The sequence below is a fragment of the Daucus carota genome, chromosome 3 (assembly GCF_001625215.2).
Source record: "Daucus carota subsp. sativus chromosome 3, DH1 v3.0, whole genome shotgun sequence".
NCBI lineage: Eukaryota > Viridiplantae > Streptophyta > Magnoliopsida > Apiales > Apiaceae > Daucus > Daucus carota.
Window position 1 is genome coordinate 49,406,071 of NC_030383.2, and position 21,153 is coordinate 49,427,223.

The window sequence follows — 21,153 nt, forward strand, 5'->3', positions numbered from 1 at the left end:
CAGGCTCATCTCCCTCCTATATAAAGTGGGTAAATTAAGGGTAAAGGACACATTCACATACATATACACTTTTACATACATACACGCTTGCAGTTCTCTAAACCCCTCTTGAGCCACTAACTTATTCTCACGCCGGAGGTGAATCGGGGGGACAATCCCTCGCATTCTTCTCTGTTTCAGGTCATATTCAGGCTTTGGCATCCGGCAGAACTTTAGCTCCAACAAGATCCATATTTCACTTGAACTGAAAGAAATGCATGATTCGCTAATAACATGTCTGCCCCGCATATACAACTGATACTTGATACTTGATAGTATGAGTCAAGAACACACGACAAATCTGCATAACGAGTGACAACCGAAAATACGATCTCTGGGAGGTCGGCCTTGAAAGGCACAAATTAGCTAGGCCGATTGGCCGAAAATCATTCGGACGAGATTTTTATACAAGCCCACAGTTTGAGTCCACAGAAGGACCCATTCACAAAGACGTTGCCCACCAAATACCAACAGCTCTAATTAAATATTATATTAATATAAATTTCTTATTTATTTGAATTTTAAGGCATGATAAGAATTTTATAGATTTATTTCATATTTTTTTTTTTGATTTTTAAAAATTAAAATTGTTAGTGATATAATTCTGTTGATGGGATAACAGTTACATTATATATTCTAATCAACATAGACATATTTTCATACTTATAATGTTTCAATGAATGGTAAAAGATGACAATTTTATCCGATCTAATGGATACCTGACCGGTTCCGATTCGTTTGGATTTTTCGGAATCCGATTTTTTGAATTTGAATCTAGATCTGAATTTGGATTTTACAAAAATCAAACATATCCGACGCATTGTCATCCCTGATTAAAGATGGTTTCGCTTATTAACGAAGGATAGATTCTAGGAGAAGTCTAATGAATCATGTGGAAGGAGGTTTCACGTATTAATAAATGATATAGATTCTAAAGATAGTCTAGTACATCACATGAATAATACTTCCTCCATCCCATTTTAAGTGTCATGTTTGACTTTAGAATGGTCAAATTGACCAAATTTTGACTGAGATTTACACATATAATATAATTTTTAAAAATAAAAAAAATTATGTCATTATAAAGTACATACAATATACTATAAAATGTAATTTTTAGTGTCTTAAAATAATAATGAATTTGTTCTTTATACGTTGTCAAAAATTGGTCAATTTGATCGTTGAAAGTCAAAACAGGACACTTAAAATGGGATGGAGGGAATATTAAAATTAAGAATATATTGCACTTTGTGACCTCATACTTTGGCTCATTAGCAAATCAGACCCCACAATTTGAAACGTGGTAGTTTGTAACCCTAAATTTCATTTAGTTTTCGGTTTGTATCCCTGGCCCACACATCCGTTAAAAAAAACGTCAACTTTAACTGTTTGAGAGGTAACGGTGTGTATATTAGTTTCCTACCGTGTGTATTTTTAAAATATGTATTTATTTTAATATTTTAAAATAAGTTACATCGTTTATGTAAAATAAAAGTAAATTTTCAAATTCAAAATCTAAATACACGGATGGAGTATTAAATATTACTTTACTTACAATTATATATACTTAACAAATAAATAATCATACCTTTATCATTAATTGACAATCTGATCGAAATTAATTTTGTAAGGAACCTGTTTCTTTGCCCTAATCTGCAAGCACGTCGGACATCCATATAAAGCAACCTTAATAGTTCTAGAGCTTGACATTCTCAACTTAAAAGAATGAGTAGTTGCCTCCATGGTTAAGTACCTTAGAGCAAGTCCAACAATGTCCTAGCAAATGTTCTATAAATATAATAAAATAATGTGTCCTAGTGATTTAGGACATCATCTTCATATATCAACTCCAACAACATGCCTCATTATTGTGCCTTATTATTAAAATATTAATATATTTAAATTGTTATTGGAGGGAAATGAAAAGTAGAGAAGAGAGAGATGTAGTGGAATGGTAGGAAACTATTTTTTTATTGAATAGGGCATGCATATTGGTGCCTCAAAAATAAGGCAATTGTTACATGTCCTAGTGTTTTAAGGCACCACTAGGACATTGTTGGAGCATTGATTTGCCTCACATGCCTTATATTTTGATTTAGGACATTAAGAGCAAGTCCAACAATGTCCTAGTTAGAGCCCCAAATATAATATAAAATATGGTGTCCTAGTGATTTAGGACATGGTTATGTAAGTTCAACTCCAACAATGTGCCTTATTTTCAATATATGTTTAATATTTTATTATTAAAGTCTTCCTTTCATCATTAAAACACAATATAAAGTAGAGAGAGAAAGAGGGTGGATATAAAATTTTATATTAAAATATTGGATAGGGCAAGGAGAGAGGTGCCCTATTAATAGGGCTTGAAAAGATTGTCCTAGTGATATAAGGCATCACTAGGACACTCTTGGATCAACATTTTTCATCAAGTGCCTTAAATTATAACTTAAGACAAGTTATAGGGCTTCTCTTGGACTTGCTCTAATATAGGGCACTCTTGGACTTGCTCTTAGTCCGCGCACAATCGCACTCAAGAACTCATAGAACTCAGCTGGTAAGCTATGTAGCTTACAAAACTGTTGCACACAAACACGCACATATATTTTACAATCAAATATTTAGTAGCTTCGTCGCTCAGATGATGTATAATTTAGATCACAATCCATTTAGATATCAAATCTCCAACAATAATTCAGAGTTATAAGAGTGTCCAAAAGCTATGGCGAGATGGACAATATATAACCAAATCAAACATACCCGGTATATCCACGGTGTGGGAGGGTAAAATGTATGTAAACCATGCTCGGAGGCTGTTTCCGTTTGTGACATGAAAATCAAATATAGAGGTATCTATTGAACCGCTGGATTTTTGGTGGCATAAAAACAGCTGAGAGTTAATTGTCTGGTACTGAACCGCCGGAGAAGATTATGATCTGCTAATCGACGAATAAATCATGTGGCTGTAGCTTTCTATTGTACTTGTCTATGTTGACATATTCATCCAAGCCAAAGGATCACATGCATGCATTGAATTGATACGCTAATGACCCCATAACATTTATGTATATAGTTTTTGTTTCATCTCTCAGTCTCCAGGGACGTCTTTTGAGAATATAATGATCTCACAAGATGCTCAATTTAAAAAAAAAAAAGAAGATAACATACAAAACAAATAAAGGAACAAACTTGGCATGAAACATCCTACAGCAAATTAACAATTAGAGGCACCGAACAAATTACTGGTTTAAATAAATATTCTACCTGTTCTTTGTAAAAGATTATCTGCAAAGAGATATAATTGAGATTAATCAACATTGTTGTTACAATTTTACATAGTAAAAAAGGTCAGCTACTCTCTAATACATTCTGAGTAATATACATCAATATTCTTTTCACAGAACATTGAAAAACCCGAAAGCAAATTACATGAAATACATCTAGAATTATCATAAAAAAACATGTTGAAATTCAGACATAATTAATTAACTAGCATCAGTAATCTTGATCATGGAGTTAATCACTCTCGCCCTCATCAGGAATGGAATTCAAGTCCAAAACACAATTATTGTCGCCTACTTTAACGTCGACAACCACTTCTTCGTCAGGTGGCGGAGGTACCTCCAACGCAGGAATAATTGATTCCCCTACCTTGTTATTCTTCAAGTACTTAACCGTGGACCGCATCCGGTTCAAGATAGTAAAAAATTCATCCACCTCTTCCTCGGTTGGCGGCGGCGTTGTCATGGCCGTGGCTTCTTTTTTCACCCGTCTTTCGACATTTTCGAGGTCTGCGGTGTCGGATTTCTTGCGCTTCCTGTCGCGGCCATCCATGAGAATAAACGCGGATTCTTAATCTTGTAATCTAGGAATGAGTATTAGTAGCATGTTTGTTTGAATGCTTTTATATTCATGGTAGTTATAATATTTTGTAAGGTAAAGTTCTTGTGGCCTCGACCGTTCGATGAGAAATTTATGACATCAGATATTCGAGAGATGAGCGAGGTATGGTGACGTGGTTAGATGTATCGTAGAGCGGACCTAGCAAGTCACGCCCGCCAAGTGCCAACAGACGAACCCACTTGTTAAGAAATTACTTCACTATATCACCACTTCTTTCATTTATCATACTCTTGGTCTCCTTCTTAATCATTGTTTTATACTGTGATTTCACTATTTTTTTCTCCGCAAGATTCAAATTATCAACCTCCAATTACCATGTCTAAGATGGGTGCCGGTTTCTGATTGTCCGGGACGTTTTAAGTGACTTGTATAGTTTGGACATTAGATAAATATGTAGTGATTAAAATTATAATATTTTTTTAATACGTCCACCGATTAGAGGATGGGACTCCTCCGGCGCTTAAAAAGCGCTCGATGGAGTCATTTTCTCTATCCGACAGTTAAAAAACACTGAATATATTGGAAATTTGTTATAATCAACAGATATTCATTCAACCTTGCAAAATATATAAAAAAGTTAACACGCAAACGCAATCATATGTGAGGAACCGCGACCCGTTTAAGATATAGAGGACATATTTATTGAGTATGTTTGGTTTGGTTTGGTTTTTCCGCGCAACGGGTCATTACTCACCGCCAGTCAGTTACGTACCAATTGCAAATAAATTCTGAAAGCAACGGACCAAAGTTAGTGTTTTCACCTAACATTGGATTCCTATATAGTCAAAATTCTCCTAAAGCTCAACAAGAACAACTGTACCGACCAAGAAGCTTCCTAGAAGTTGCTCCTTGATAATTCTAAGAACAAGGGCAAGGTATAATCTAAACGGATGTTTGTTAGGATAATTGTACTTTGCTACAATATTAAATTAATTAATAGTTGAGGGCCGAGATTAACAAAAGCATTACGCTATTTAGTTTAATGATTACTTTAAGTAGACCAAATAGTTACCACTGATTCGGGCAAGAAAAATGAAGTTTGAAAAATGAGATTTGCTTTGTGCTGTCTACATTACTCTGCAGATTCTTCCACTTTAATTCGCAGAACATGGCTGTCTCGTGAACCTAGTCTGAACTTTGAATTATCATGTCGATAAACCAGAAAAGAAGATGGAAGGGACCGGAGAGGCGGTGGGACCATTTGTGTCCTCGTGGGACCTTTTATGATCAGGTGGCTCTACTTTACAGGCCTATCAATTTGTGGGACTCGATTCAAATCGGATCTGAATTTATCTACTGTTGGTTAGTCTGAGGGTTTAATAGAAACGAGGGACTAACAATAGTGAGAATAGTAATTTATCTACCTAACGGAAAGCAGGTTAAGTAATTATCACCCCGACACTAATATTTTAAATAAATGTTCCGATTTCTGCTGGTACTTGGGTTCATTATCTGCCGATCAGACGTCCCTTATTAAATACCGTTGCAAAATACAGGAAATAATGCAGCAACCCCGTGATGCACACCAACACATCGATCACTATAGTCTCGACATTAACTTCTGGAAATCCGACGAGATGCAACTTCAGGAAACCATGTGAGCTATTTAGATTATAAAGGCAAATATTGAAGAGCCTTTTGAATACTTCTCAAAGTTTAAACAAATTTAGACATATATTATATCGAAGTTTGTTAAAAGATGATAATAATATTAAAATAGAGTGAAAGATCAAGCTCGTAATCTTTTGTATGCAAATTATGCTTTTTATTTTTCTTAATTTTCCATTCATCGAAAGTACTGAGGGTCCCCGCACGCGAAGTGCGGGCAAAATTCCTTAGTTTAAAGAAGATGTGAAAAAATAATACTATAATGAACTTATAGTGACTCTTTAAAATTTAAGATGTATTCTCTTCTCTATTTTAAGGACTCTCGATGCTCTTAATTTGTACTCCCTCTGTCCCTTCCATTTCTTTACGCTTTCTTTTTTGGGATGTCTCATCCAATTCTTTACATTTCAAAACTTATCAAAAATAGTCAATGAGTCCCACCATTTCACCCACTTTTCTTTCTCTTTTCCACTACTTTATACATATTTCTTAATCTCCGTGCCCAACCCATTTGATAAAAAATAGGAGGGACGGAGGGAGTAATTATTATTGAATTCACTTCCCTATCTATTCAATTCTCTAACCATTTTTTGTTTTCCAATAATAATATAATATAAACAAAGAGTAAGGAAATAGGATTAAAATTATCACGATATTTGATGTGTTAATTTATCAGGAATCATATATTATATTATTTTCTAAAAATAATTTAGAAGTAATATTGAAGATCCTCTCATGCCGATCAGGTTTACTCCTGCCAACATCCCACGTTGCCCATGGGACATCATCAATGGTTTCCACCAATATGTCATCATGTTGTCATTTCGATGTCATCACTTGTCCAGCAAATTACTTTGATAGCATTAACAATGCCCTTGGGCGCCTTAAATTTAAAGCTTGAATGCACCGACGAAAATATAAACGGAATTACGAGGGTCTATGAGTCTCCGAAGCCAAACCACAATGCAAATTTCATCCACTAATCCACTCGGCAAAAATTCTACCAACTTGAGGTAAAATAAGGTTTATCTATAGCAGATAAACACTTAAGAATAAGTAGCCACAAGATTAATGGGTGCTGAGACACTTTACCCGAAATATGCATAACAGGAGCTTATGCAAATACAAGAAAATTGCCCCTAAAAAAATCTGACTCATATATATAGCTGATGATGCACAATAGGGTTTCATGACACAAATTTCCTCCTCTCTGTTACTCCTTACATCCCATTTTAAGTGTCCACTTTGCAATTTTCACACATGTTTTATCATCATCTTTCCACAACTAATCAGCTTAGTTTTCATACATATTAATAACGTATCTCATTAATTATTGTGTATTGGACCTTCTCTTACTTCAAATTACACTATAAATTCATAATGCTTCTATATATATATATGAGGAGTTGTTGGTTGTATTTATAATACTATATTGGAAATAATATAAATTTTACATCGGTTAAAGAGTATGACACATATTTTGGGAATTTTTTTTTTTTGGCAAAGTGGACACTTAAAATGGGATAGAGGGAGTAATATAAAACAAACTATTTGAAATCAGTTGCATCTAGTACAAGTTCAATAATGTCATATATCAAAATTCAAGACATTTGGAACAAATGAGGGCTTCAACCATGTCCTAAATCATTTTTATTAATAAAAATTTAGTTTTCTTTCATTTCAAAACATCCGTATACTTTCTACTTTTCTCCTTCCCTCCAAAAATATTTCTAGCTCTTGGAGTAGTTGGTCTAGCCCTGAACCCGCGCGCCTATGACTTCGTTTCTCAGAAAATTCGCGCGGCAGAAGATCCTGAATTTGAGACTTTCTACACAAAAAATATTCTCTTAAACGAAGGTATTCGTGCTTGGATGGCGGCTCAAGATCAGACTCATGAAAGACTTATATTCCCTGAGGAGTATCTACCCCGTGGAAACGCTCTTTAATGGAACTTTAGCTTTGACTGGTCGTAATATATTATCATCTTAATAATAAGATACAATTCTAAAGTATATATATATATATATATATATATATATATATATATATATATATTGTTGAAGTTCATATGCCAAAATAGCATCTTAAATCATTAACACACTATTTTTTTAATATATTACTAGCCTTTAACCCGTGCGAAGCACGGGCGGGTATATAGTTCGTAATTTATTATTTATAATTTAAATTTTAACATCATCTTATTAGTATTTTAATATTAATGGATTGAATTTTAATTAAATTATATTATTCAACTGACTATACACACACACACACACACACACACACACACACACATATATATATATATATATATATATATATATATATTAGTACATTTTATCTGAATTTAGTACACGTAGATTTAAAAATAAAAAAAATCAGAAAATTCAAATCTTTTCCAAACATAACCGATCCTGTAATATCTTTGAAATATTCAGTAATCTAATCAATTGAATTTCAAACGTAATTTTGTAATCTTGGTTTTTTTGACAACAATAACTTTTAAGATTAGAGTTAGAAAGAGTCATGTAATGGTTCGTGTTTATATCGAAATAGAACACGTTAAAGTTAAAAAGAGTTATACGAAGGTTCTTGTTAAAAAAAAGATATTCAAAATTGTATATTTATAACATCATTATAATTTTTTTAATGAAATATTATATGATAATGTATTGTTATAAGTGTTTTTAGTATTTGAAACTGTTTAACAATATAATAATAATAGACTCCACATTTGTAGAGTTGTAGTACCAAAAGGAGAGTACCAAACTAAAAAATATAACTAAAACCTTGGACTACAAATTATACCCATGTTGACTTATTATAGTATAGTATAGATGCATGACATTTGTTTGAACATTGTTGGACATCCTCTCAAGGAAGCCTTGAGCGGCCACATCCATTGATCACCATCAATAATCATCTAATAAATACCGAAAGAATAGAGGGAAAGTGACGAGACCTATTGATTTTAATGTATAAAATGAATATAACGAAGGAAACTATCGGATGTAGTTGGCATCTATGTTAGATTAGCAAATATAACGATGTCACTTCACTTATGATTGATCCCATCTTTTCCAACGACGCCTTGAATTCCATTAAGGCATTAACACTGGGAACAGTCTCTGCACATATCGGCCCACTAGTTATGTACACGTTTCTTACGTTGAAAGGTTGAAGCATAACTACGGTACATTTTCGTAGGGCAGAAAAGTGAAAGGCAGTGCAGAGACAGTCGATCACTACTCTCCCTCCGTCCCCCTCAATTGTTTACACTGGGGACTGAGACTCAGCACGCATTCTAATGCTCTCATAAAGCATAGTTTGATATATTATTTTGAGCTTTTTCTTCTTTTGAATAAAAGTTTAGTTTTTAAATTTTTATACAAAAATGAAAAAAATTGAAAATAAGTTATGAAACTATGTTTTATATGCACCTTAAGATGAGCCGTGTAAAAAATCTGTAAACAAATTAGAGGGACAGAGGGAGCGTCCCAAAATAAGTGTGGCTTTTACTCTCTGCATGTAATTTAAGGTGTAAGAAAAACATATTTTTTACACATTATTTTTAAAATTTTCTTTTTCTGAATAAAAATATAGATGTTAAATTTTTATTAAGAAAAAGAAAATTTGAAAAATAATATGTAAAAATATGATTTTTTTGTAACTTAAATTACGTGAAAATAGTCCAAACGACAATTATTTTGGGACAGAGAGAGCAGTGGTATGTCATAATTAATTATATGTAGTAAAATCCATCGTTATTATTAAGTAGTAGCCAATCAAAATGAGTTAAATACATGAAATTTGATGCTTAGCATGTGTCATAGAAAACCGATTAATATACAAGGGACCATATTTTTTTAAGAAAAAGACCATATTTATAATCAGAGAAGTTTAAAGTTTTAACAAGATTTATTCAACTGCCTGTACAGAAAGCTAAATCTTCCTTAAATTTAGAGAGGCGGTGAAAAACGAAAAAGAAAGAGAGATTATAGCAATTCACTAAAATAAAAATTAAAATGAAAAACTAATTGAAAATATATCTAAATGACCTCCCTCACCTTCTATATGTCATCACCCACCCCTATATGTCATCACCCACCTAGGGCCTACCCTCACCCCACTCAATCCATCTCGGACCCGCTAGGGCCTCGCCAAGGCTCCTCACAGCTCCTGAACAGCCTCCAGATAGTCTTAAAGAGCCAAACCTTGGCCCCACTATGGTCCCGACCCGGCCCAAAACCCGCATCATTATATTTAATCGCATTAGTTTCAATTTAGTTTTTAGTAGTTTCTATTGGAGTAGGACCCGAGAGATAACAAGATCCCCAAATGCTTGCAGTGCTGGGTTTAGATTAAAATTCGGAGTTCTTAGTCTGTTGATCAACAGGAGAGCAGAGTTTGTGATCGAGTTCAGATGTCGAGCCAATAAAAGATTAGATATGACCACATCAAAATATTTTGAACACTTGTTCTTAGGTGGCATGGACTCAAATAGCTACCTAGTGCCATATAAGCAATCCATGCGGATCAGTACCATTCTACTAATTTGTGTGATCTTTTCTCATAATCACACTTAAATTATACTCTCTCTATTTCAATATGTTAGTCACTTCGATTTTTGCACATACTTTTAAGAGTTTTGAAGAAAATTTGAAAAATAATATTTTTGAGTGTATAGTCAAAATTGTTGAAAATACGTGAAAAAAAAGTCAAGAGACTGACATATCCAAACGGTGGTATGTTAAAGCTTCTAAAGCTCCAGTGGTTCCGTCAATTATGACTGAACACATATCTACAAGCACACCAGAGGCAAAAAGGCTAGAGATTGAAATTGTTGTTTCCGTAGACAAGTACAATGATATTGTGCTGCACATGAAGCTTTTTTCCAGCAGGTATGCGATGATTCATTGGTGCATTCAGCTAATCAGCTGGCAAGCCGACATGGAAGGATTAGACTTGAAACAGCTTCATCTATGCTGGCTGAGGCAAAGCCTGAAGATGATTAGTGCCTTCTTGGCAGGGGTTCACTCGTAACATATCAAGCCAGTACCGAATTGTCAATTAAGGACGAGGAAAGAATATTAAACACTTCTTTAGTCACGGGGTCGGGAATTGAACAAGCAACCTTAGAGGAAGATTCAGAGGCACGACAGCTTCATCAGGGTTCCAGTCTTTGACCCCTTATGCTGCTCAACTATGTATTGCTATCCAATGAAACAGTGAATATAGTTGCCAAAAGTTGTAAAGCAGAGGCCATCAGTCCAAAAGAGCCCATGTCTGGATGTCTTCTGATAATAGAAATAGCGAAGCTTGTAGCTTTGTTCAAAGCTTATTAGGAGTTACTGATTAGCAGAGACTGAAAACAGAGAAAGTAAAGAAAGAAGAACATGTTTTGATCCTAATGACGCGACTGACTACATACTACATCTTGTTCTTTCTTCCCTTAGATAAGTGCTGAACAATAAATAATGCATGTAGCCATCTCACTAAGCACAGATAAAATGATGAATAAATATAGTAATAGATATTAGATTTTTCTCTCCAGAAGTTAAGGGTTTAAAGAGTTGTCACCGGGCCAGAATACAGTGTTTAAAATGTAAAATCAAGAACACGAATATTTGAGCTGGATTAATAAATGTTTGAACAGAAAGAAACTGAAATTTGATATTCTACTCTACTAACTAAAGAAATTTATAGATAAAAACCTATCTGTGGATACATTTCAGGGACTATATGTGCCAGATCTTAATTAGACTTGGGAAGGTAACAGATGCGGAGGGATAACAATGCTAGAAGCAGGGGCGGAGGGAGATTGATGCTGGTGGGGGCACTGGACCCCACTAGACTTTTCAATTTGATATATTTATATATGATATATATGCATATAAAACCTGGCTGATTGATTCAACAGATTTTGTTGAATGGGTTCTGTTTTGATCAGATTTTGTTGAATGGGTTCTGTTTTGATCAGTAAGGATTAACTGGTTCATATCTTTGTCTAATACTACTCTTGGTTATAAATTATGAGCAATAATGCTTCCTATGTCCAAGTATGCATGTCTTTTTAAAAAATCAAATTTTTCCTATTATTTCTTATTTCTATACAAGTTTAAGGGCAATATTTTAGAACCTTAATATTCATAACTTCTTTTCAAAATAGATTTGTTATACGAGACGGATGAAATAATATTTTATTAAATTTTTTTGCCCTCACTACCATTTAAGGCTGGCTCCGCCACTGGCTAGAAGATACGCGAAAGGTATCAAGGTACAAAGAGAAGAGAAAGACATAATTAGGTTTTTCAATCAAGATATCCTATAACTTGACTAAGAGTTATGAATGTATCAATATTCTGAATTTCTCTTCCACTCATCCATTTTAATAGATTATACTTTAAAAATTGACTGTAAACTATTATCAAAAAGTTAATATAAATTTGTGATTCATGTCATTGCCAATAAATAAAAGAATAGACAGACGTCATTTATATAATTTTACAAGATAGAAAGCAACAACTAAAGCATCACAGTATCACCAGAAAAAACCAGAAGCAACGTAGCAATCACCTGGCAGCCTCTGAAATTTATAAACCTCATCCAAGATCCCACCGAAAGAACCATCCCAGAAGCACTGTAAAAGACTAAGAGTTGATCGAATATGTCAATGACACCGGGGGATTAATGTACATTGACCATCTACAATTGTCTTAGGTTCCTGCCATGACAGTCTAATAGTCTATACTTAAACAACAGAGGTTCTGTAAAAAATAACAACAGTAAAACTTTAATGAGAAACACTTCACATGCATTATATTATGAAAAGAAAAAAGATATTCGGAGGTAGGAAAAACACTTACCTTGACCGTATTATATTCTGACAAGTTGTAATTTAAATTAAAAGATGTAGCACAATAAGAGAAGAGCTGCAACAGGATTAAAATATTCATCTCATTCATGAAATAAACTGATCATGGTACAGTAACATAAAAATTCAGAATAAATGTGACTCTCCAGGAGCTCCCTTCAGTCCAATAAGCGGACTCAGGTGCACGGCAGGAGTTGCTCTCACATCATGCATCAGGCTAGACTTAGTTTCCCGGACTCGGATTTCAGTTTCCATAAGCAAAACAAGAAAGACTAAGCATAACCAAATGCATGAGATGACAGCTCAAACCGTAACTAAGCCCTCGGTATTGGTCTGACAGGGGGCTCCTCTGCTAGTTCATGTACACAAACTGCACATAGCTCCGAGGAGAAACAATTGCCAATTTATGGAACCATGGTAAATAAAGTCCCTTCTCAAGTTTGAATATATAAACACACAAACAGGGAGAGGATCTGCTCAAACACAGTCTATTATTAATTTAAACCATTATTATAATATGCACAACGTCTAATTATATCAGAGGATCTTAATCTGCAAGAAACAAATACATGCATATTATTCTGTATGCTCGGACATACAGCATGCCGGCCTATAATATGAAATGAAAACTCTGTACCCCTAAATGCTTTCACATACTGTACGGCCTATAATATTTTTTTTTTCATGAATTAGGTTTTTTTAATGCCCCAGTTGAACTGTTCAAATGCCATAATATTGATTTGCACTCATCCTTACTCTGCCATCACATATAACTAAAAGACTCATTTTGCATTTATTTCATGAAAAAGAACCAGTTTTATATGACCAGTGTTAAGAAAGATCTCAGTCCTCTAGCTCGATTATGGGGGTGTTTGATTTATGGTTATTAAGCCCGATTAACAAGAATCGGAACCTCAATTTCTTTTGGTGTTTGGATTATCAATTATATTGTATGGAATAAAGACTTCAATCTCACTTAATGGGTAAATCATTCTCTTGGGATACCCTTTCCAAGCCCCCCACTCCCATACCCGATTCTCATTACCACTCGTCATCCAAACGCCTCCTATATGTTAATATCACTATGCAGAGCATGTTAGTAATAAATTTATTATCGGCCGTCCCCGAGTATGAAACATTCTGTACTTATTGTCTCTCTATTCGGGTGCCAAATTGTATCACACATTTCCTGCAAAATGAGTCATATACATGACAAACAAATGGAAATAAACTGCTTATGACCGAACACTAATCATACATGGGTGCAATATGCATATATTTTTTTACAATGCATAGGTATAATATGCAAATATAAAATAGGAGTAGAGATCGGGAATGAGAATGGGGTTAACGGGAATCAGAATAATACATCACTAATTAAATTTGAAAAACCTCCCCATTCATCATGTAAAGGGACCTAATACTGCCCTCTGTCAGAACCATAAATTGAAGTTATCATCCTGCGACGAATTCCCCAAAGGACAGCGTACGAAAAAAAGGGTATATAAGCTTCAGCATTTCACCTTATTAAACTTTCTATTCTTTACTGGTCAGGGATATGACTTTAGTCATTTGAGCATCTTAGGAATTTAGGGTACAAGGTGCTGATATGCATATGAAGAGCCAGATAGATGATGACAAAGACTTGGTGTTTATATACACTAATAACACTGGACTATTATATCTAGCTATAACCGTAAAAGTTGTACAAATCATGGAATATTTTAACTTCTACAAACATTTGGGGAAGACTACAAGCCAGAAAATCTTATGGACTCTGCTAAGCTTATTGTCTGTTTGCAGAGTTTGATCATAGTTCTTGTGAAGTTATGCCTAGTGTTGGATCCCGCAAGTTGTGACTACAACACAACAGTTTAAAAACAAATTGGAAGATAATTAGTAAACGTAGATATGTTCGAAAGGAAATCCAATTTCTGGATAGTGTCTGTGTCTGTGATGGAGACCGCAGAGACGGTTACCATAAGTTTCTGTGTAGGTCTAACTAATCAGGGCCAAAATGCTAGAAGACAACATCTAAGCCTCTTTTTAACAATGGAGTAGTGCTGCATACCCCAAATTTTTTCCCCAAATGACATGGCAGGCAGATGACTTATATTAATTGGATGGTTGATGTGCATACAGCATCTCATTATTATTACTTTATTAGTGAGAGTTGAACCAATCATATGTTACTAATTAGATTTGGAAAAAAAATCGGGAATACTTTTTGGGGTACCTAGCATTTTCCATAACAATGCTCCCGGACTGGGATCCAATTTATAAATTCAAGAACACACGCTACAACAGCCTAAAACATATAAATAAAAGGATCAGATGCCTTGGAAGAAGTTTACAATGTCAGAGAAATGTCTATATATGAGCGACAGGAGCGACGGTTAAAAGAAAAGAGACTTGGCTTATGTGTGTGGAGAAGGAGCTCTATTCAGACCAATACTGAGGGCTGAGAAGCGGATGGAGCTGTCATCTCATGCACTTGGTTATGCTTTGTATTTTCTATGCTATGAATTCTGGATGAGCAAAATGTCGAAGGAGGATCTGGAAGTAGAGTCTGGCCAGATGCATGATGTGAGAGCAACTCATTTCGCGGACTTCTCCCACTTATTGGACTGAAGGGAGCTCCAAGTAATTCTATCATCAACATTTCAATTGGTAAGAGCATTTGTACCAATGAAAAATATAGTTAATCCATTATACGGGTTAACGGATTGGCAGAGTATGCTAATGCAACTGTTCTTTATTGGTCTATCAATAAAATTGAAATCCGTTAGCTATTGCATCAAAAATTGACGACATCAATTTGATTGATGGACCAATGAACGACCACTACATAGATAAAAGTCTATCGATTCCTTGATTCGGTGGACAGATTATCTATTTTGATTATGTAATTGTCATGTTAAAAATAGTAAGATAGTTATATCTCTTGTATGGTAACAAGTTACATCAAATAAATTACACTGATTAATGGATTGACAGGGTTCAACGGGTGTCGATTTTCTAATATTGACAGGGTTCAATGGGCAGGGATTCTCTACTAGTGAATCACATAAAAATTCAAAAACTCACAAACACACCTCCACAGAGGCTTCAACTCGATATATTGTTACCAGGAACAGAGACGTATCCAATAAACAACTATACCTCTATTGATATCAAAGTTGCGTTATAGAGATAATTTTTGTAGCTTGTACACAGAAGTCCAATTGTGGTCTATATATGAGTTTGGATGTAAGTTCTGTCTCATGGTTTTGATATGCTTAACTACATGTTCTCAAACAATTGATTAGTTTCAGAACCACAAGCCATGGATGAGATAAAGACCTTTCTTCATGCAAAGTAACAACGTGTGCATGGCACTCTTTGTAAAAATGCTGATGACTTTTTGGTTCCGGCAAGCATATTTTCAATTCAAGCAAAGAAGTTTGTAATAAGTTCTTTTTCTCTCTTTCTAGTATCCTCATACAATGTAAAATATCGTCTCAACGGTGATACAAGTCCTTCTCAACACCAGCATATATGTGGCATCTTGTCCAGCTACTGATTTATCAACGCCTGCCAACCCCTTTCTCTAGTTTTCAATTCTCAAGTCCAATATGTATATCCTTATAGTGCTTACATTTCTCTTTTCAGTTTTTTTTCTTCTCCCGTTTTCAGTTGACACTGCACTCAACTTATGGGCACTTGTGCAGGGATGGAGCTACACTGGGTACTTGCCCCCAGTAGCTTCTGTAGTGTTTACTAGTTTCTGCTATAAATTTTGTCTTCGTTACAGCCTTGCCCCAGTGGTTCAAGAATGAGTATGATAGAAAGTTGGTTTACGTTGGATTCTTGCCTACTCTACTTTTCCGCTTACGGGGATGAGATAACTTAAAATGTTGTCATCCCGTCCCGGTCAGATTCGATTCACGCTCATCTTGAAATTTGTCAGAACGGATACCAAATTTTAAGAATATAAGCCTAAATATTCAGAATAAAAAAAATCAGATACACTATGGTATTATTTGCTTGATAATCTCTACATATGTTGTCCAAAAGGCAGAGTATATCAGTCGCCTCCCGCTGGAACCACTAGCAGTACTATAGTACTATACCATGATCAAAAGAATATTTGTAACATCAAAAATTACCAAAATATTTGGATTACAGTTTATAATATCCGACTTTTAATACTCCCTGAGAGAGTTCACTCTCGATTTTTTTTCCGGAAATCGGGTAAGTCTTGAATTCTGAATCCGAGAATAATTTGATGATAAGCTAAAATATATTGGGTCAGATGCAGCAACCTGGATCATGATTTGTTGTTGTTATTGACATAATACTTATAAATTAAACTAATGTTTTCACTTTTCTCAACCTGAGACTAGGGTGTTACAAATTCTCCTGATGTCACTTGCTCATGTAAGATAATGAATTAAAACCACTTGATCAAACTCAACTGATTTTTTGATATCGACTTTGAAGGAATAACGAGAGATTAGATCTCATAGAGTTCATTCTCGTTCTCTAACCCATGACCAATATGAGCTCGAAGCTTCTTTCGTGACTCCCGGAACTTCTTCGTAGTGGCCCCCTTCCATGCCTACAAAAATTCTTGAACATCGAACAACCAGTTCATATATTCACGACCAAGAAAGAAAGTAGTAGATTTTCTTTCGGATAGGCCCTGAAAGCGAAGGAAGGCTGGAATGCCAACTGGCGTCTATTATTGAATTCACCCGACCCGATAGTACCCATTTTGGGAACGTCCAGTGCCAAAAGTTTGACCTTAAGTAGAGCTGCGTTTTCCTGTTCAAGCTGAACCTAGGTCATATTGTGCACACTCAAACTCAAGTTTGAGTTTGAGATCAGCTAGTATACTAGCCGAGTTCAAGCTCAAGCTACCGAGTTCAAGCTCAAGCTACTCGCAGGCGGCTCAACTCAAATCACACCTTAGACGCATAAGAGGAGCCGTGATGTATTCTTTGCTATTATAATTATGACAACCCCCTGACTGGAAAGAAAACTGGATTGTTAATTCGCCACTGATTACAAAGCAGCATTTGTAAATTATTCTTTGACTAATTTTCCCTTTTCAAGGATGAGAAAGTTATAACTATTATGCAATAACAAAAACATTATCAGCATAAGCTTATTTATTCTTGTAGCCTAGCAAATAGCAACCATTGCTTAAATCACAACAGCTCATCTGGATTCAACACCTCAAAGCCAACAACATCCACATTTTACAGGGAAAAAATGGCAAGAAAAATACAATTAATGGGAGTTTGTAACATAAAGCAAAAGACCATAAAGCGAAGCAGCCTAAATAAGCAATCAGCTGATGCATTATTTGTCCTTGCACTTTATACAAGTAAGCTGCTGCTTGCTGCAAATTTCCAGTAACACCTGCAAGAGAAAATGGCTTGAATAAAACAGTGATACAATCTATTGTGTATGTGTGCTAGAGTTTGCACCTTGTATAAGGAGCAAATATCAGAGCTGACATTGAGTGCAGAAGTATGATAGGTATCAACATAATATACAAAAAATATATAATTGGTTTTTTTAGCAATACGTATTGTGGTGGTTTGCTGAATTATAAATAAAAACTGTTCCCATGTATTTCAATCCATCCCGTTTTTCAACTTCATATAAAGCTTGAAAAACATGTCAGCTAGCAGCAGTTTCAGTTGCATACTAAAAAAATGAAACCAAGATGGTGTCAAAATAAACAACATAAAAATCATTTAAAAAGTTGATTAAAACTAATTATCTGATTAAAAAAATATTAGCAGCATTCATCATATTATGATACCTTATAAATAATTTTTACAATGGTCTAGAAGACTAGAACGCTTCAGACAATAATTTGGGAAATAATACAGAGAGATCCCATTTTTTAGATTATATATTTCATAGTAGATATCTTTCCCATCTCAAGATTTGTCTTCTGTCTATATTGGCACCTAATCGTTAGTCTTGTCCCGCTTCTATTCATGAACAATGTTCAACATATAGTAACAATGCTAATAATTTTTTATTCAAGAAATTGTTCTAAGAGAACTAGATGATTAATTGGGTGCTATACGTGTTAAAACATAGACTAACCAGATAGTACTGAACCAGGAAAACTAGCTGCATTCATATATTATAAACAAAATAACTTCCAAAGATAGCTTTGAAATGAAAAAGTCTCATCCACTAGTTAAAACTTTGAAGCAATCTATTGCTAAACTCGTTTACATACGCACAAACAACGCTATCATTCTTTCTTCAGCATCCCACTTAATCTTCACAATTTTCATTAACCAATTGCTGTATAATGGACATCAATCTTAATGCATAAACCAAAGATCAAGAGAATTATCTAAACTTCTGCCTTCACATTGTTATAGCTCATAGCGCACAACTTGCAAATAAGAGCAAGACTAAAGCTACATTCCATAGCAGGGATCAATTGCACACCAAAACTAGAAAACCAAAGATTATATAGTTTGTGCCTTCTCGTGTATACCTCATTTTCCAATATGATAATAACCAATATCTTAATTTTTAAACATCATAATCAACCCAATCCACAAAACCCAAATTTCAAATGCCTTCTATTGGGCATCCTAAACCAAGATTTCACACTAAGAGCATCTCCAAGAGTATCCTAGCAGGTTCCTAAATATATAATAATAAATTAAAATCCAGATATTATATTGAATGACAACTCAAACGACGATCCATATTTGTGTTCCCTATTATTATTATCGTATCAAATTCAAAATCTATTAGTATGGAAATAATGTAAAAAAGGAGGGAAGTGAATATTTCATTATCAAAAATTATATGAGGATTTGTTAGCCATTACCTATAAATTTGGATCTGAACGGTTAGGACTTTCTTGGAGTTGTGTTTTCTACCATATTTCTCAAAATTATAACTTTAGACATCACATAGCTAATCTCTTAGAGATGCTCTAATCTACCCTTCACAATTCCTTCTTTAGGGAATCCTAAACCAAGATTTCAGATTAATATCCCTTTCGTCCACACAACTAATACAGAGTTTTTACATAACGATTCAAACTTCATAAATTACAAAAGATACATAAAATTAATCACCATAGTCAATAACATCAAAATCACCCTAATTCACAAGAACCCTAATTTGATAAAACCCGAAGCTTACCTGTCCACAATCACTCCTCAGCCGCCACCGCAGCAACCTTAGGACCTGTTAAACCAAAGCAAAACACACAATCACAAAAAGGGTGTCTATACACATAAACACATACAAGAAAAAAAGTGTTAGGGAAGCAACTGACCATGTAAATCAGGATGACGACCATCTTTACCCCAACCAATACCACGAGTAGAATCAAGATACTGCTGAACAAGATGCTTACATTTCTGAAGATGATTGACCCCTTCAATTCGATAACACCAACGAAGCTTCTCACGAATGATCTTGGCTGTTTCTATGTCAATCCATTTCTCTCTGACGATGTGTTCACGCATCTCAAGCAGAGCTACTGGGTCTTTGTATGGGTTCTCTGGGTCGAAATCTGGAGGGGATTCATCGAATTCAACGCTCTTCTTGCGACCCATCTCTCTCTCCTTCAATCTCTCTCTGTCTCTCTACTTCGGACTACTAATGTTGTGAGTACCCGAATGAGTATGTTCGGTTTGGGCGTTGTGGGATTTAGAAAGCTCTCCGGCAAATGATGGTTTTCTTTTTGTTTTTTTTTCTATTTTCTCGAAAATATTGACCAGCATGAATAACCTAAATTAAATTTTGTTATAAGTATATTGATTTTTTAATTAATCAATATCAATATACTTATATAAAAAGAAGAAGGGAGGGGCGTGTAGGTGGCGCCTCTCACATCGCTCTGTTCTATTTTTCTAATTTTCTGGAATTTTTGGATGAAAAATATCATAAATTAGAACTACCTTTTTTAGTTTCGGATATATTAGAAGCAAGTTTCAAAATCTGATTTTGTTTCAGATTATTTATATTATTTATAGAATATAGTAGCTTAAAAGTTCTAATCTGATTTTGTTTCTAAAGGAGAATCGAGGGGCGTGTAGGTAGCGCTCTCATATCGCTCCGTTCAATTTTCCTAATTTTCTGGAATTTTTGGATGAAAAATATCAAAAATTAAGCTACTTTTTTTAGTTTCGGATATATTAGAAGCAAGTTTCAGAATCTGATTTTATTTTAGATTATTTATATTGTTTATGGAATATAGTAGCTTGAAAGTTTTACTCTGATTTTGTTTCTAAAGGAGAATCGTTGGGCATGTAGGTGGCACCTCTCACATCGCTCCGTTCCATTTTACTAATTTTCTAATTTCCTGGAATTTTCGGATGAAACATATCAAAAATTAGAATACTTTTTTTAGTTTCGGATGTATTAGAAGTAAGTTTCAGAATCTGATTTTGTTTCAGATAATTGCATATAGCAGCTTGAAAGTTTTAATCTGATTTTATTTTAGATTATTTTATTATGGGAAAGAGTAGCACACAAGTCATTCTACACCTATAAATACCCCTGTAGGTTGGATCATCTAAACACAACCTACTCTCTATACCACAACCTTACCTCTCTTTAGTGATAGTTCTCTTGCTCCATTTTTAACTCGGTGGTGCCGTTCTTCTGCAACGATAAGTGAAGGCTGTTTATACAGGATTAAAAAAAATAAAGGTTGTTACAAGTAAAGGTAGTTATAGACCGCTACGTGG

The 21,153-nt window shown here is 34.6% G+C and overlaps 1 protein-coding gene across 1 annotated transcript; it reads right to left on the reverse strand.

Moving 5' to 3' along the window:
• Positions 1–17,556: 17,556 nt before the first annotated feature.
• Positions 17,557–20,129, reverse strand: LOC108211280 (NADH dehydrogenase [ubiquinone] 1 beta subcomplex subunit 10-B). The gene is made up of 3 exons (XM_017382838.2): positions 19,734–20,129; positions 19,598–19,642; positions 17,557–17,827 (listed from the first exon to the last, which is right to left on the reverse strand). The coding sequence occupies exons 1-2, from the start codon at positions 20,014–20,016 to the stop codon at positions 19,608–19,610; spliced, it is 318 nt and encodes a 105-aa protein (XP_017238327.1). The 5' UTR covers positions 20,017–20,129; the 3' UTR covers positions 17,557–17,827; positions 19,598–19,607.
• Positions 20,130–21,153: the final 1,024 nt, after the last annotated feature.